The following is a 17,936-nucleotide window of genomic DNA, read 5'->3' on the forward strand; positions in this document are numbered from 1 at the left end:
TAACTTACAGTACAGACCCACAAAACGAGGTTAGTATGATAATTATTATCTCTCTGAGGTTAATCCAGCGTGCAGGCAAGGAAACTAGTCAAAAGTCAAGCTGTAGGTTCAACTGCCACACAGATGGCCGTGTCAAAATCCGAAAAAATAAATCTTCTTGGCTGTTTGAAATAGTTGCTTGCTAGATTTAAACAGTTTACAAGTTTATGTAACAGGAACTGCATTACAGTGGGCTGTACAACAGGCTGTAGAGAATACGGCCCGCTAATTTAGCCAATCACAGCATGCGTACTATCTGAGAGATATAATAATATTGCTAACTGGGTGACGGGTAACACTCAAAATGTCAGCTTCCAAATTCCCTAAAGAAGGTTAAATTATTTTCGTCAATCGAAGGAATCACTGATAAAATTAATGGCTGGATTCAATTTGCAAATTCAGATGTCTTTAAATTACCGTATTTATTCACTTATAAGGCGCACCATTTTTCACGAGAAAATATGCTTGTTCGATGAAAATCTGCTTAAAACTCGGGGTGCGTCTTATAACCGAGTATTTGCGCGCAACGAAATATAACTTTTCCAAATTTCCCTAATAATTAATGCTAAACTGAAATAAATATGTAAATAAATACCGGTAAATGAATAAACAAAAGACAAACAACGTTGATCATCGACTTTATCTTGGTTCTAAAAAGAACCGGGTGGCTCTGAAAAGAACCGTTTGTGTGAAAGCTCGACTGAGCTCAGCTACTCGTCATCCTTGGCTGAGCTGTCTGTCTTGAACTCGTTGTCAATCCGTTCTTCTTCATCTTCTGCTTCTTGTTCTTCGTCGTCGTCCCAAACCAAATCATCTTCATCGAATCTTCAGTTCCATCGAGATTACTGAGAAGGATGACTTGAGCGAATTAAAAAGTGTGACTTTTATGCTGTTGTCCGTGTGACTTTTTTGCTATTGTTTGTAATGTGTGACTTTTTTGCTTTTGTTTTGGAAATGGAAGCACCGTAATTAGTAACATTTGAAAGCAAATTGTTGTAAGTACAGTGACGTGGTCAACAAAATTTCCCGTAATTCTGGGTGCGCCTTATAACAGGGTATTTAGGTGAAATTTTCATTTTACTTACTAGTCACAATCGTCTTCGAAAGTTTAGGGTGCGTCTTATAACCGAGTGCGCCTTATAAGTGAATAAATACGGTAATACAGATAGGTCATAGAACAACGGCAAAAAAATAGGGAAACTTTCAATCCTTTTTTCTCACTGAGATAAACACCAATATGGTGGCTTGATATTCAGCCAAATACACAACAAATTTTGCTTTTCAAGTTTACTTCTTCCTAATTTGAACTCTACAAGAAATATAACAGCACATTTTACAATAAAACCGATCTTGGCTTTCATAGTCAAGTTTTATTGCATACACTAAATATCCTAGAAGCTATATTAAATACCTGTAAATATGTCACTGAGGAAAACTTCAAATATTATATACTTGCACTGACTATAGCTTACATATAAATAGGCTAGACAAACACCAATGGACCTAATAGGTTAGTGCAGTTTAATAGGCTATACTGATTGTGCTAACATTTTGCACACTTAGAATACAATTTGATCAAAACATAATTTGAAAAATAAGTCACTAACAAAGTGTATGTATGAAGAGTGCATATTGCAACAAAATGATAATTTACCTCCTGTTTTTCACTTAATGCTCAGAAAACTGTGCCTGCACAGTTTGCCAAATCAACCCTTCTCTTTGCTACCATAACCTTTGTCACAACATGTTTGTATGTCAAACGCAGTACTAGCAACACTTTTTCTCATAAGAAAAGTACCCCATATACTTAGTGCATTTTTACTAAAGTGCAAACTGCTTAAGACCTTAAATAACACTTATGGTCTGTGTCAACTTACATACTAAGACCACTTTCCACTGTTATCTGACCACACTTGATGGGATAAATGAAGAAAAATTCTTGACTGTCCCTGGCCTTTTCAATTCAAGATTACACTCTTCACTGTATAATTTTAAATACTTTTAGCACTGAGTCTACCTCAGAGCAAGGCGTATGCATTCTTACTACATTATATGCGTAGATTCCTGCCTTGAACAGGAATTGTATTGGAGAAATCAGCCCTTGAGCAAAGTGTAAATAAAAACGACAGCCATCTGATATGAACATTATATCTCATAGAGTAATAAGTAGATATTAGGCAAAAAAAGGGTCAGTAAACAAGATGGAGTACTGAACAGACTAAAAACTCTCCTACCTTGCGTGAAATTGCAGGTGTATAAATCTGCCTTGATACCACACCTGTCCTGTTGCTACTTAGTGTGGCCTCCTGGAGGCCATATTCTTGCACAGCCACTATTTACCAGCTACTTAGGGCCAGCACTCTGGGCAAAGTTAACTAAAAAGAAAAGGATGATAGAATCCTTGCCAGAGTTTAGAACCATGATACTACAGAAATATTTATCAGAAGAACTTCATGAATATGGAAAAAATTGTTATCTCTGTACAACTTAGTGTTCAAGCAATACGAGAAAGTTTTTTGGCGTACATGTCTACATTGAAAACAGTTGATTGAAAATGTCTTTCTATGCTACTCTAAGATGCTGACATAAGTTTTAAGGATAACACTGTAAATATTTTAATTTATTTCTTAGAGATTGTCCCCAATTAGCCCCTTACACATTAATAAAGGACATGGATGTATGCTTCTTAGACCTAAGTCAAAAATAAAGTTTGTACAGTATGTTGTATGTAGGGGAAGAAAAATGAAATTAAAGATGGCAGGACTTCATCACTACCAGAAATCATTCATTGTTAACGCTGGATACTTTTCTTGACATCCTGATGCACCCTTTAAACCGTAGATTCCTCAGATTCCTCGGCAGACGATTCATCGTTTGATTCTGATTCTGACTCTGATAAGAGTGGTTTGTTATAGGTGTCAATAAAAGGTTCTTCAACACAAAAATCCAAGGCAGCTAAGAAATAAACCGCAATAAGGAGATTGCCGATCTTTGGGATAAGTTTCTCTGGTATGCTCTGGCTGATACTCTTCTTCACAAGCTCTGTCACTGGGCCCAACCTCTCAAGTTCAAGTGGTTTTTCCCTTGCTTCTAACTTTATCAATTTACCATCTGGTAAGGTAAATTGAAGTTCTACTTCATCCCAGGTTGGATAACTTGCTCCATCCCCATGCATACCACCAAACACCTCCATAGTTTTGCCGGAAATGCACTTAAACAGAACTTTGCTCTGCACGTACTTGTCAGCGATTGACCCAGCATCGTAGCCACTCTGTACAAGCGATGTTCGTAGAATCAGCTGGAGGACAAGTTGCTTTGGTAGTTTCTTAAAACTGTAGTCATTTGCAATGCCATAGAAGTGCTTAACGTCACTTCGTAGAGCTCCAAAACTCTCTTTATCTGATCTTAGAGTTAACAATGCAATGCTCTCTGCAATATTCTTGGCATGCTTTGAATCTTGTTTTTCACCAGCTTTCCATTCAGACGCTAACTTCTCCACACTGTTTTCTTCCTCTAGCTTCTTGTGGAACTGATCTATAGAAGGTTGTATTGAGGCTGGAGTGGGCTTTGCGTTTCTAGATGTATCTTTAAAACAGAGCCTGTGTTCTTCATCCAAGTTGCACTCGTGTGGAAAACAGAAGCAAAACCAAATAAAGAATCGGCCAGAGATTGGTTTAACGGTCTCACCAACTTCTTTCTGCAGAAGTTCTATCACCTCTTTCATCGAATCCACGACACCAGCAACTTCCTCATCTTCCATGTACATGTAGTCTTCGGGGTGATGGCTTGAAAATCGTTCCGATCTTACCTTTAAATCTCCACATGTTACGAAGATGCTTAGTTCTCGGTCGTAGTTATGACCATAATCGCCAAAGTGGGAAGTTTCGATGGTCATTTCCTTCGCACACTTCGGCAAATGTAGGGTGATCTTTCTGCATTCTGTGTAACAGGTGGCTCTTGGTTCTCCCTCTTCTCTTGACGACTTCTCACTGCGGAGCCACGTAAAGAGTTTAGCGACGAGAGGACCGCTGCGTTGCCAAACACCTATCACTTCGTCGTAGGTTAGCAAACGCTTTGAAGCTGTAAGATGCGCTGAACGGCCAAGAAGATCATTAAGCTTGCAACATCTGTGGTAATCGTCACCAATTTCAACTATGTAACGCTTGATAGAATTCGCGGCTTTCGCCTTCAAAAGTTTAGGATGAAGGACGCTTTTGGCATTCTTGGTTAGCTGATAAAATCTCTGACAAGTGAGGGTAAAACTTTGGAAAGAATAAGGGTCATCTATGAAACAAACAACCCTGAGCAGGCAATCGTCTGTCAGTAACAGCAACGACGCCATTTTTGAGATTTTCCGGGCGAGTTCGGGATTGAGCGACACTTTCCCAGGTCTTCTCGGTCAACCCATTAGACTCCAACCCCAAACGCTTCTTGTCAAGCTGTACTGTACGGCTTTCCCGGGAGGGCTTTCCAGGTTACTTTTGATAAAATCTGTCTGGTATTATCATTACCACGAAAAAACTGAACTTAAGGTTTTTGGATACTTAAGCATGGAATTAGGAAATCAATCTGTGACCTTCCAAGGTGATATCTAAACCATGCCAAATTATTTGTCATAGTCTTATTGATGCTATAGACTTGGAAATATTTGAGTCTGAGCATCAATTTCAAAACATTTTCTTTTTAGATACCTTATGCATGAAGCTCCACTACCAATCTCCCATAATACCACACCTCCCCTGTTGCCACTTAGTGTGGCACTAATTTCTCGAGCATTGGATTGGCAAAAACTTGTTCACGACTTCTGGGTTTAAGGGGGGCATTTAATACTTCATTGGATTCATATGGAGCATAAGTTTGAAAAGCCAAATTAACTAAATTATACATGTATAATAGAAGGTTACAAGACTTACTAATATTAATGTACATGTAAAAAGTCAAAAGTGATTAACAAAAGAGTACTTAAATGATCTATTCCAAGTCAACTGTGGAGGAGGAAGAAGATATAATTTAGGAAACTTTGCCTTCGAAGGTCACATGGGAGTATCTGTATAGAATCTTGGCCGAGGTTGTGAGTACAGACCGAATGCAGTGAGGTCTGTACACACGACCGAGGCAAGAACAATATCTCAAGAACAATATCTCACGAGTGAGCGAAGGGAACGAGTGAGAAGAAGTTATGAGGGAACTTGAAAATTATCAACATGTCAGCCCAGAAGCCAATGTTTCTCGCTTCTCTTTTATTTGTTATTCTTCAGAGACTGGAATGCTGTAGTTCAACACCACACAATTCAGTACCTTCTGATTTTCTGTAACACATACCACAGGCAACACAATGTATGCTTCACGGAAGCATCTCGTTGCGTTTTAGTTTGCATCTTTTCACCGCAAAACCGCGGTTTTAGCCAATCAAATTTGTGAATTTTGTAGTTCCCAGTCCTCGTGAGACAGAGCGATATAATAATTACCATTACGGAGCGTATCCTAAACATTCATAAAAGCTAACATTAGGCCTAAAAAAAAGTTGAATGTTTAGGAAACTTTCTGTATTGGTAAATAATTACCTGTGGCCTGTGACCTGTAAAAAATACTAGCTGAGTTAGAATTGGTTATTTGACTTAGTGACTGCCTGATGCAGTTCTAGTCAAAGACCCACTTTTCACACTTGTTCACCATAGAGTCACCAGTAGATTGGTGGTTAGAGCATCCAACTAGACTCCACAGAGGGTTGTTGGTTTAAATCCCATCTGGAGCTCAGATTTTTTCGGAGTTTCCAATGGGTACAATTTTTTTATAACATTCTCACATTGGGTCACTTTGGCAGAATTTTGAACACATGATAAAGCATTGCTTAAAAAAATCAATAGAGTAAAAAGCCCCATATCAAATTGAAAGCCAAAAGAAGATCTGGAAATCTTAAAACGTTCCAGCTAGAATTTACTGGTTATCCCAAAGACCCATGTCTATCTATCAAGCTTTAATCCATTGACTCCTGGGAGTGAGACAATAGATTTTCAGTCTGCCTAATGCCAGATGATTTCACTCATTACTGAGGGCAGTGGTTCAGGAGTCGGTGGGTTTAAGTGCTCAAAAGAATAAATATGTCTTACTAACCGAGTCTGAGGTCCGTACTGTAAGTTATGGACAGAGCTTTTCTGCACTTGGGCCATAAATCAACGGGAAAATAACAAGAATCTGTAACTTACAGTACAGACCCAGAAAACGAGGTTAGTATGATAATTATTATATCTCTGAGGTTAATCCAGCGTACAGGCAAGGAAACTAGTCAAAAGTCAAGCTGAAGGTTAAACTGCCACAGAGATGGCCGTGTCAAAATCCAAAAAACTAAATCTTCTTGGCTGTTAGAAATAGTTGCTTGCTAGATTCAAACAGTTTTACAAGTTTATGTAACCGGAGCTGCTTTACAGTGGGCTGTACAGCAGGCTGTAGAGAATACGGCCCACTAATTTAGCCAATCACAGCGTGCATACTATCTGAGAGATATACCGGTAATAATATTGCTAACTAGGGTGACTGGTAACACTCAAAATGTCAGCTTCCAAATTCCCTAAAGGAGGTTAATTTATTTTTGTCAATCCAAGGAATCACTGATAAACTTAATGGCTGGATTCACTTTGCAATTAATTCACATGTCATTAATACAGATAGGTCATAGAACAACGGCAAAAAAATAGGGAAACTTTCAATCCTTATTTCTCACTGAGATAAACACCAATATGGTGGCTTGATATTCAACCATATAGACAACAAAGTTTGCTTTTCAAGTTTACTTCTTCCTAATTTGAACTCTACAAGAAATATAACAGCACATTTTAGAGTAAAACCGATCTAGGCTTTCATAGTCAAGTTTTAGAACATACACTATTTATCCTAGAAGCTCTATTAAATAACTGTTCGTTTGTAACTGAGGAAAACCTCTAATAATTATTTACTTGCTCTGTCTATTGCTTACATATAAATAGTCTAGACAAACCCCAATGGACTTAATGGGTTAGTGCAGTTTAATAGGCTATACAGATTGTGCTAACATTTTGCACACTTAGAATACAATTTGATCAAACCATAATTTGAAAAATAAGTCACTAACAAAGTGTATGTATAAAGAGTGCATAATTATTGCAATAAAATGATAATTTACCTCATGTTTTTTTCCTTAGTGCTCAGAAAACTGTGCCTGCACAGTTTACCAAAACAAACCTTCTCTTTGCTACGATAATCTTTGTCACAACATGTTTGTATGTTAAACGCAGTACTAGCGATACTTTTTTCTCATAAAAGTATCCCATGTCATATACTTAGTGCATTTTTACTAAATTGCAAACTGCTTAAGACCTTAAATAACATTAATGGTCTCTGTCATCTTACATACTAAGACCATTTTCCACTGTTATGTTACCACACTTGATTGGATAAATGAAGAAAAATTCTTGACTGTCCCTGTCCTTTTCAATTCGAGATTACACTTCAATGTAGAATTTTTAAATAGTATTAGCAACGAGTCTGCCTCACAGTAGCACAAAATGCATTCTAACTAGATCATAAGCATAGATTCCTGCCTTTAACAGGAAATGTCTTGGAGAAATAAGCCCTTGAGCAAAGTGTACAGAAAAACGACAGATGTTAGCCAAAAAAATGGTCAGTAAACAAGATGGAGTTCTGAACAGACTAAAAACTCTCATACCAACTTATGTGAAATTGCAGTTGTATAAATCTGCCATAATACCACACCAGTCCTGCTACTACTTATTGGCTGTAGCCACACTTAGGGAGTCACCCAGGTTAAACCTTAAATTACCCAGTTAAAAAAATTCCCTGAACTTGACCCAGTTAAAAGAAAAGAAGCAGTGTTAATTTTTATTAGTATAAATACACAGGTCATTATACAAAATCGTGAGCTCTCATTGGCTCGCTATCTCGGATTATCAGCCTATGATCTCCTCGACTGACAAAATGGCTGCCAGTAGTCGTTTTGCCACTAATATCAACTAATTGGATATAGGCTGGTTAAGTAACTTAGTGTTTTACTCTAATGCCAGACAATTTTACTTATCAATGGAGAACCCCCAGGAATCAATGGGTTAACCGATCAGAATAAGTTGTTTTTTTGTGCACATGTATAGATTGAAAACAGTTGATTGAAAATGTAATCTATACTAATCTAAGATACTAACGTTACTTTCAAGGATAACACTAAATATTTTAAATTAATTCCTTAGAGAGTGTCCCCAATTAGCGCCTTTGGCACCAGAGTGGCTAGACCCATTAATAAAGGACATGGATGTACGCTACCAGTGCTGGAAATAATTTCTCTTTATTCACAGGACATATGTCCTTTCAAATCTTCCTTTTGGTCGGCCATTTGACAAATTGGACCGGAAATAATTTCTTGACTGACAACACCTTGAAGAAGAGAACTCAAGATGTGCTGGTGAGATGTTCAGTCATCGTGTCTGATCATAATGTGAAATTGGCCAGACATTTTCAAAATTTGGTCGGACAATGTCCGACTGTTATTTCCAACACTGGCTACTCTGAGACCTGAGATAAAAATAAGTTGGTACAGTATGTTGTATGTAGGGAATGAAAATATTAGTAAAGAGACGACTTCTCCACTACCAGAAATCATTCATTGTTAACGCTGGATACTTTTCTTCACATCCTGATACACCCTTTTTACCTAAGATTCCTCAGAATCCTTGGCAGACCATTCATCCTTTGATTCTGATTCTAATAAGAGTGGCTTGTTATAGGCGTCAACGAAACGTTCTCCACCACGAAAATTCAAAGCAGCTAAGAAATAAACAGCGATGAGGAGATTGCTGATCTTTGGGATAAGTTTTTCTGGAATGCTCTGGCTGATGCTCTTATTCACAAGCTCTGTCACTGGGCCCAACCTCTCAAGTTCAAGCGGTTTTTCCCTTGCTTCTAACTTTACCAGTTTACCATCTGGTAAGGTAAATTTAAGTTCTACTTTATCACAGGTAGGATCACTTTCTCCATCCCCATGCATACCACCAAACACCTCCATAGTTTTGCCGGAACTGCACTTAAACAGGACTTTGCTCTCCACATACTTGTCAGCGACTGACCCAGCATTGTAGCCATTCTTTACAAGCGATGTTTGCAGAATCAGCTGGAGGACAAGTTGCTTTGGTAGTTTCTTAAAACTGTACTTATATGCAATGCCATAAAAATGCTTAACGTCATTCTGTAGAGCTTTAAAACTCTCTTTGTCTGATCTTAGAGCTAACAATTGAATGCTCTCTGCAATTATCTTGGCATGCTTTGAATCTTGTTTTTCACCAGCTTCCCATTCGGACACTAACTTCTCCACACTGTTTTCTTCCTCTAGATTCTTGTGGAACTGATCTATAGAAGGTTGTATTGAAGCTGGAGTGGGTTTTGCGTTTCTAGATGAATCTTTAAAACAGAGCCTGTGTTCTTCATCCAGGTTGGACCCGTGTGGAAAAAAGAAGCAAAACCAAATAAACAATCGACCAGAGATTGGTTTAACGGTCTCACCCAGTTCTCTCTGCAGAAGTTTTCTCACCTCTTTCATCGATTCCACGACACCAGCAACTTCCTCATCTCCTATGTACATGTAGTCTCCGGGGTGAGAGCTTGAAAATCCTTCACATCTTACATTTAATTCGCCACATGTTACGTAGATGCTTAGTTCTCGATCGTAGTTATGACCATAATCGCCGAAGTGTAAAGTTTCGATAGTCATTTCCTTCGCACAGTTTGGCAAATGTAGGGTGATCTTTCTGCATTCTGTGTAACAGGTGGCTCTTGGTTCTCCCTCTTCTCTTGACGACTCCTCACTGCGGAGCCACGTAAAGAGTTTAGCGACGACAGGACCGCTGCGTTGCCAAACATCTATCACTGTGTCGTAGGTTAGCAAACGTTTTGAAGCTGTAAGATGCGCTGAACGGCCAAGAAGATCATAAAGCTTGCGATATTTGAGAAGTTTGTAGTAATCGCGACCTACGGCGACTATGTAACGCTTGATAGAATTCGCGGCTTTCGCCTTTAAAAGTTTGGGATGAAGGACGCTTTTGGCATTCTTGGTTACCTGATAAAATCTGTGACAAGTGAGGGTAAAACTTTGGAAAGAATAAGGGTCATCTATGAAACAAACAATCCTGAGCAGGCAATCGTCTGTCAGTAACAGTATTGACACCATTTTTGAGATTTTCCGGGCGTGGCGCTTTCCCAGGCCTTCTCGGTCAACTCATTGGACTCCCCAACGCATAAACGCTCTTCGTGATATGTAGGGCTTTCGAGGTTACTTTTAATAAATTCTGTCTGATATCATTACTTTAAAAAAAAGTAAATTTAAGGTTTTTGCAGTCTTAAGCATGGAATTGTGAAATCAATTTGTGACCTTTCAAGGTGATATCTAGACCATGTCAAATTATTTGTCATGGTCTTACTGATGTTATAGACTTGGCAGTACTTGAGTCCAAGTGTCAATTCCAAAACATTTTTTTTTCAGGTACTGTACGCGCGGAACTCCGCTAAAAATCTGCCATAATACCACACCTGCCCTGTTGCCACTTAGTGTGGCACTAATATTATTTCTCAAACATTGGATTGGCAAAAACTTGTTCACGACTTCAGGAAAGAGCCTTCAGGGAGGTATTTTAAAACAATGCAATTGACACATATGGAGTATTACTTTGAAAAGCCAAATTATCTACATTATACATGTATAATAGAAGGTTACAAGACACACTTATATTTAATGTAAATGTATAAAGTAAAAAGTGATTAACACCACAGTACTTAAATGATCTATTCCAAGTCAATTGTGGAGGAGAAAGAAGATATAATCTAGGAAACTTTGCCATTGAAGGCTGCGTTATCCCACTGCCACTTATGGCTAGCATTCAATCAGCTACTTAGGACTAACACTCTGGGCAAAGTTAACTAAAACGGAAGGATGACAGAATCCTTGCCAGAGTTTAGAGCCATGATACGCTGGAAAGATTTATCAGAAGAACTTGATGGATGTGGAACAAATAATTATTGTTATCTCAGTCTGTAGAAATTTGTGTTTAAATGATCAGAATAAGTTTTTTTTAATATACTGTAAATAGTTGAGTGTAAATTTATGTATTTCTATGTTAAGCTAAGATACTGACATTAGTTTTAAGGATTACACTGTAAATATTTGTAATATTTGTAAATTTATTTGTTAAAGAGAGTCCCTACCAGTAATTAGTGCCTTTGGCTCTGGAGTGACTAGACATGTTAATGAAGGATATGTAACTATGCTACTCTGAGACCTGAGCAAAAATAAAGTTTGAACAGTATGTTGTAAATGGGAGAAAAAATGAAATTAGTAAAGTTAAGAGAGTCAGTGCTCTAAATTAAAAAAATTCCAGGTTGTCCCTGTTTCAAAAGTCAGGCAATGTAACCCGTAAATTTGGTTGCCCATTGGGAAACCCCATACAATTAAATGCAAGGTGTGTTGAGATGCAATTGCGTGGTGATGGAGATTGAGTATCCCAAAGTTCTACGAGTGCACCTGTACTCTTTTTGTGGATATCTGGGTAAGTTTTAGCATTTCAAAATGGAGTCTTCAATCTCCATCGCCAGCTACATCACAGTACAAGTGAATTTTTTTATCTGACAATTTTTTGTAAAAGCCACAGATATTCAAAACACACGAATATGCTCAACTGCAGCAAATTAATTATTGCTAACCTCGCACTTCTATCAGACATTTACATCAGAAAACCGTCGAGTGAGTTGGATGCTGCTTATGTAATACAGTTTCTATTTTTGACCGGGTTCTCCGTTGTTTTTTTCTTCGGGCGGGCAACCAACCTTTTCATTTGAACAAAAACTAGTTGCCTGGCAAACTTTCTTGTCATCTGGGACAACCAGATAACAGCTAATTTCGAGCACATAGAGAGAACTGCACTACCAGAAATCATTCATTGTTCATGCTGGATACTTTTCTCGACATCCTGATGCACCCTTTTTACCTAAGATTCCTCAGATTCCTCGGAAGACCATTCATCCTCTGATTCTGACTCTGATAAGAGTGGCTTGTTATAGGTGTCAACAAAAGGTTCTCCAACACAAAAATTCAAAGCAGCTAAGAAATAAACAGCGATGAGGAGATTGCCGATCTTTGGGATAAGCTTTTCTGGTATGCTCTGGCTGATACTCTTCTTCACAAGCTCTGTCACTGGGCCCAACCTCTCAAGTTCAAGCGGTTTTTGCCTTGCTTCTAACTTTATCAATTTACCATCTGGTAAGGTAAATTTAAGTTCTACCTCATCCCAGGTAGGATCACTTGCTCCATCCCCATGCATACCACCAAACACCTCCATAGTTTTGCCGGAAATGCACTTAAACAGAACTTTGCTCTGCACGTACTTGTTAGCGATTGACCCAGCACTGTAGCCATTCTTTACAAGCGATGTTCGCAGAATCAGCTGGAGGACAAGTTGCTTTGGTAGTTTCTCAAAACTATAGTCATTTGCGATGCCATAAAAGTGCTTAACGTCTTTTTGCAGAGCTTTAAAACTCTCTTTGTCTGATCTTTGAGCTAACAACTGAATGCTCTCTGCAATTATCTTGGCATGCTTTGAATCTTGTTTTTCACCAGCTTCCCATTCAGATACTAACTTCTCTACACTGTTTTCTTTCTCCAGCTTTTTGTGGAACTGATCTATAGAAGGTTGTATTGAAGGTGGAGTGGGTTTTGCGTTTCTAGATGTATCTTTAAAACAGAGCCTGTGTTCTACATCCAGGTTGGACCCGTGTGGGAAAAAGAAGCAAAACCAAATAAAGAATTGACCAGAGATTGGTTTAACGGTCTCACCAAGTTCTTTCTGTAGAACTTCTATCACTTCTTTCATCGGTTCCTCAACACCAGCAACTTCCTCATCTCCCATGTACATGTAGTCTCCGGGGTGAGAGCTTGAAAATCCTTCACATCTTACATTTAATTCTCCACATGTTACGTAGATGCTTAGTTCTCGGTCGTAGTTATGACCATAATCGCCAAAGTGTGAAGTTTCGATGGTCATTTCCTTCGCACACTTCGGCAAATGTAGGGTGATCTTTCCGCATTCTGTGTAACAGGTGGCTCTTGGTTCTCCGTCCTCTTTCCACGTCTTCTCACTACGGAGCCACGTAAAGAGTTTAGCGACAACAGGCCCGTTGCGTTGCCAAACATCTATCACTTTGTCGTAGGTTAGCAAACGTTTTGAAGCTGTAAGATGGGCTGAACGGCCAAGAAGATCATCAAGCTTGCGACGTCTGTGGTAATCGTCACCAATGCCGACAATGTAACGCTTGATAGAATTCGCGGCCTTCGCCTTCAAAAGTTTAGGATGAAGGACGCTTTTGGCATTCTTGGTTACCTGATAAAATCTGTGACAAGTGAGGGTAAAACTTTGGAAAGAATAAGGGTCAGCTATGAAACAAACAATCCTTAGCAGGCAATCGTCTGTCAGTAACAGCAACGACGCCATGTTTGGTCTCGCTTGAACGGTTGTTTCCCAGGCCTTCTCGCTCAACCCAGTCTGTGGAAAGTGGAATTCGTCAGGTCCATTCCAACCGTACCGAAGCGTTCCGTTGACGTTTCGACCAAAATTTCGGTTACATCACAATGAAATGCCGCTGGAAACGAGAATTTTTTAAAATGGAACGGACCGACCGGTCAACGAGGAACACCTCCAGAGGTGGTCCCAAATATTCCGTTCGGACCGAACTGAAAGGGACCTTTACATTTAACTTCAGCCCGAAATTTACGGAAATTTTGGCTTAATGGAAAGCACCCCATAACTCCATCCCCCACCCCAAACAATATAATTTGGAGGGATTATTTGTAATTACCGGTAACTGTTCTGTGCTGGTATTATTATCACTTTTTAAAAATAAATGCAGGCTCATCACAAAAACTTTTCTTACCTTTTCGTGTACTTCTAACGTCGGAATTGATCCAACCTTTCCACAAAAACGGGGATTTTTTTCTTTATTCAGAGAGAAATTTCGCTTTCCAGCAAAAAAAATGTTAGCTTAGCAACGCCAAGCGCAATCAATTGCCATATAAGGTCAAACTAAGGTATATGAGCTGACAACCGAGATGGAGTAAACCAATCAGAGCACAAGAAATGCAATAACCGAGGTTGAGAATTTAATAATAGTAATTATTCCTAAAAAACATAACTTTGTTTCCTCCATAAGATATATATTATGGGCAAATGAACTTTAAAGTGATTGCAGGCGAAATGACACTATTAGGCTGCAAATGGCGTTTGCCAAGAACGGACTCTTGAATGATGGAACTATTTGCCACAGCTATTCTAAGTTTTCTTGTTCAAACACACCGTCATTTGAATGAACAGTCTTATACTATGGAAACAGGTGACAGTCCGTGATAGAGAATACATGAAGCCCTCTAAGAAAACTGAGAATTGCAATTTGAGGCCTACATGTATACGGTAACCGTGCTTCCGTGCAAATAGCCAAAAATGACTTTAACGATGTTATTGAAAGACTTTCTGCAAAAAATGTTGATAAAGTAGAAAGCCAAAACCAAGTGAAACACAGTAGTGTGCAATTTAAAAACCCAATGATGATTACTGTATATTTTTTATCTCTGAGATCAGAATAAAATTTTCTTGAAAGGCTTGTACAAGATTCTCTTAGGCTTAACAACATTGTAAAATAATAATAAATTATTGTTTGACTAGCTGGGCCTGCAAAAGACAGTTTTGCATGGCTTGGCATTGAGAACATCACTTGAAGCAAGCATTTTAAAGCTCCATGTGCTTTCTAAGAGGCACATACATGTAGAAAGCCAAGTTTTATACAAGTACCTTAAGACCATAACAGTCATGAAGGTCTATGGGTCACTTACTGGAGATTGCAAACTTGATCCAAGTTGGGAAAGCACACAACTCCAGATCATCCTTCCAGATGACAAAGTATTGAAGCTGCAATCCCCGTTAATTTTGATCTTAAAATCTTAAGTTCAGTTATAGATCTTCTTCAAGAAGGTATCAACCAAGGAATTCAATTTGTACCCCAAAGGACTAGCAATAGCCACCTTGCTGTTTATTTCTTACAGGCCTTGGAGTTTTCTGTGGCATCTTACATAGCGTTTGATAGTTCACATACAGAGACAGAACATACATGTAATGAATCCTTTCCCTGATAGAAGGAATGAATCTACAACTATTACTATCCCTAATTAAAATCTCACTAGCGTAAAATGTTTCTTTACAACTTAAATTCTTCACAAAAATGAAAGAGCAAGAAATTACGATAACAAGTGTTTCACTTTTTAGAAATATTCTAGTACCGGTATAAAGGGTTTGAAAATATGAAGGGAACGCAATATTTGAGACATTTTGCAAAAAAATACTCCTAAGTAATAATACTTTCTATTTCAGTGAATTGTTGAAGTTGTTGTGAAGACTTTGAAAAGACAATTCACTACAAAATGTAGTTGACTGTATTTTGGCAAAACAACAAGTAAGGGCAGCAGATTAAAGATAGCAATAAAAATATTTAACTTCATTTAGATGGAAATAAAGCCATAAATCGGAGAGAAATTCTAAATCCAATATGTAAATTGTTCAAGTTGGTCTGAAGAAATCATGCGGTTTTTTATCTCTTCTAAGTTGCTATGAAAGCAGAGATACAAAATGTATTCATCTGCACCAAATTTTGTTTCATTAAACCTTCAATTAGAATAAGAGCAAAATTACCACATTTTGTATCACTGAAGAACACAGTTGGTGTAATTTTAAACAGGCTTCCAACAGTGGCCCAGAACAAGATCATTCCTAGGGATTAACGAAGGATGTTCACTAGATTGCAAACTAAGATTTTTAGAGATAAAGCAATGTTACTTAAAAGGAAAGGAAAGGAACTTTATTTAAGTGTCTAGTCATTCTAAGACTAGTGCTGGAACACTAATTGGAGACACTATAAATTGAAATTAACAATTAACGCAAATGAAATAAAATGCTGGTTTTTGGGGAGGGGGAAAAACTTGAGTACCTGGAGAAAAACCTCTCAGTGCCGAGTAGAGAGCCAACAAACTCAACCCACATATGACGCTGAGTCTGGGAGTTGAACCCATCCACATTGGTGGGAGGTGAATGCTCTCACCACTATGCCATCCCTGCACCCTCTACTGTTTTTTCGAGAAAGACTTGTTACATATTTTTGGGTAACAGAGCTATTTGTCACAGTTATTCTAAATATTCTTGTTCAAGAATAGGGTCAATTGAATGAGCTTATGAAATGATCAAAACAGGTCACAGTATGTGATAGAGAATATATGAAAATTTTCATATTTGAGGTCACAGTCTCACTATGGACCACTGTTTTACCAATTCTTCAAACAGTCCCAGGAGTTTCCAGAACATTTGAAGTTGGTTCCTGGTTTGAGTAGACTAGAGTAACCAATAAATATTGTTTTCATTACCAAAATAATTTTTAATCTCAGGTTTGAAAGAATAGATCTCTCTTTAAGAAAGGAACTTTATTTAAGTGCCTAATCTTGTAGAGCTTGAGCAATAATTGGCGACACTGTAAATTGAAATGAACAAATCAACGCAAATCAAATCAATTGTTGGTTTTTGAGGAGAGGGAAAAACCGGAGTACCTGGAGAAAAACCTCTTGGTGCAGAGTAAAGAACTAACAAACTCAACCCACAAATGACGCAGAGTCTGGGAATTGAACCTGGGCCACATTGGTGGGAGGCGAGTGCACGAGTGCTCTCACCACTGCGCAATCCCTACACCCTGGGAGAGGAATGGTTCAGGAGTCAATGGATTAATTAATTCAACTTAAAGAAAAAAGACACCGACTTCTCTGAGTGAAGTCACTGACACTTTTCTTAATGAAAGCACTGTAATCCTAACAGTATCTCAGTGTAGCTTTACTAACATCGTTACCATTCATAAAGGGTTTGAGCTGTTGATCTGTGACCTGTAGGGGAGATATCGTTGACGTCACCTATTGTCATTAATGTGCCAACCACAGCTTCATTGGCTGTCGAAAACAAAGGATCCTTCTGTTCCTGTGGTTGGCATATTTGAATAAGAAAAACAATGTTTGTAAACAGATACCTTCCCTATAACCTCCAAAATGAAAGCACCAAAATACTGCTGGAATTCACTGGTATCTTACCACACATTTTGAAACAGATCAGAAACTTACCCCTGCCTTCCAGGCACGCCTGCCACTGCTCCTGCTGTAACTCCGCCAGTGCTACTGCCAGTCCCTCCGAGGCCAGTCAGAGCAGTACCACTTGTTGAAGCGGTGGTTTTTGGTCCTCCAAAACTGCCTAACACACCTAACCCTGAACCAGCCAATCCTAAACCAGTAGAGGTCACAGTCGATCCCAAGAGCGTTGTTGTAGTTGTTGCTGCAGTATTAGTTTTAAATAACCCAATCCCAGGGGTAAGGCCCTTTGCGGCGGTTGTCCCTGCTGTACCCCCTAAGTTAAATGCTGTGCTCTGTCCAGCTTGACTTGTCTGTCCAAATACCCCCAAGGTAGGAACTGCTGAGGTAGTTTTCGGTGCAATAAGCCCTGTTAAACCTTTTGCAGCAGTTGAACCAGGAACACCAAATGAGAAAGCCGAGTTACCCGCCGTTGTACTTGTTGCAGTTTGCCCAAACGGTATGCTCGGAGTTGCTGTTGTAGTTGCAACTCCAAACGGTTTTATCGCAGAAAATGCCGTTGTTCCTAGCGTACCGATTCCCGAAGTACTTGCACCAAAGTTCGATGTACCGATTGATACCGACGTAGTGCCGGTGCCGAACGGAAAACCCGTCGAACCTCCACCAAACAAACCTCCGGTTGTGGCAGCCGCCATCTTGTACCAGAAAT

At 38.8% G+C, this 17,936-nt stretch overlaps 2 protein-coding genes across 2 annotated transcripts in view; both read right to left on the reverse strand.

Annotated features, from left to right (window-relative positions):
• Positions 1–17,933, reverse strand: part of LOC138016840 (nucleoporin p58/p45-like) — a 34,770-nt gene extending 16,837 nt beyond the window's left edge. The window contains exon 1 of the mRNA XM_068864017.1: positions 17,264–17,933. Coding sequence (XP_068720118.1) covers positions 17,264–17,922 — 659 coding nt within the window. The 5' untranslated portion in view covers positions 17,923–17,933. The remainder of the gene's footprint in view (positions 1–17,263) is intronic.
• LOC138016841 (uncharacterized) lies at positions 1,312–4,438 on the reverse strand. The gene has a single exon (XM_068864018.1). It carries the CDS (start codon positions 4,379–4,381, stop codon positions 2,870–2,872), a length of 1,512 nt encoding a protein of 503 aa, XP_068720119.1. The 5' UTR covers positions 4,382–4,438; the 3' UTR covers positions 1,312–2,869.
• Positions 17,934–17,936: the final 3 nt, after the last annotated feature.

Source organism: Montipora capricornis, chromosome 9 (genome assembly GCF_036669925.1).
Source record: "Montipora capricornis isolate CH-2021 chromosome 9, ASM3666992v2, whole genome shotgun sequence".
In the NCBI taxonomy this organism is placed as follows: domain Eukaryota; kingdom Metazoa; phylum Cnidaria; class Anthozoa; order Scleractinia; family Acroporidae; genus Montipora; species Montipora capricornis.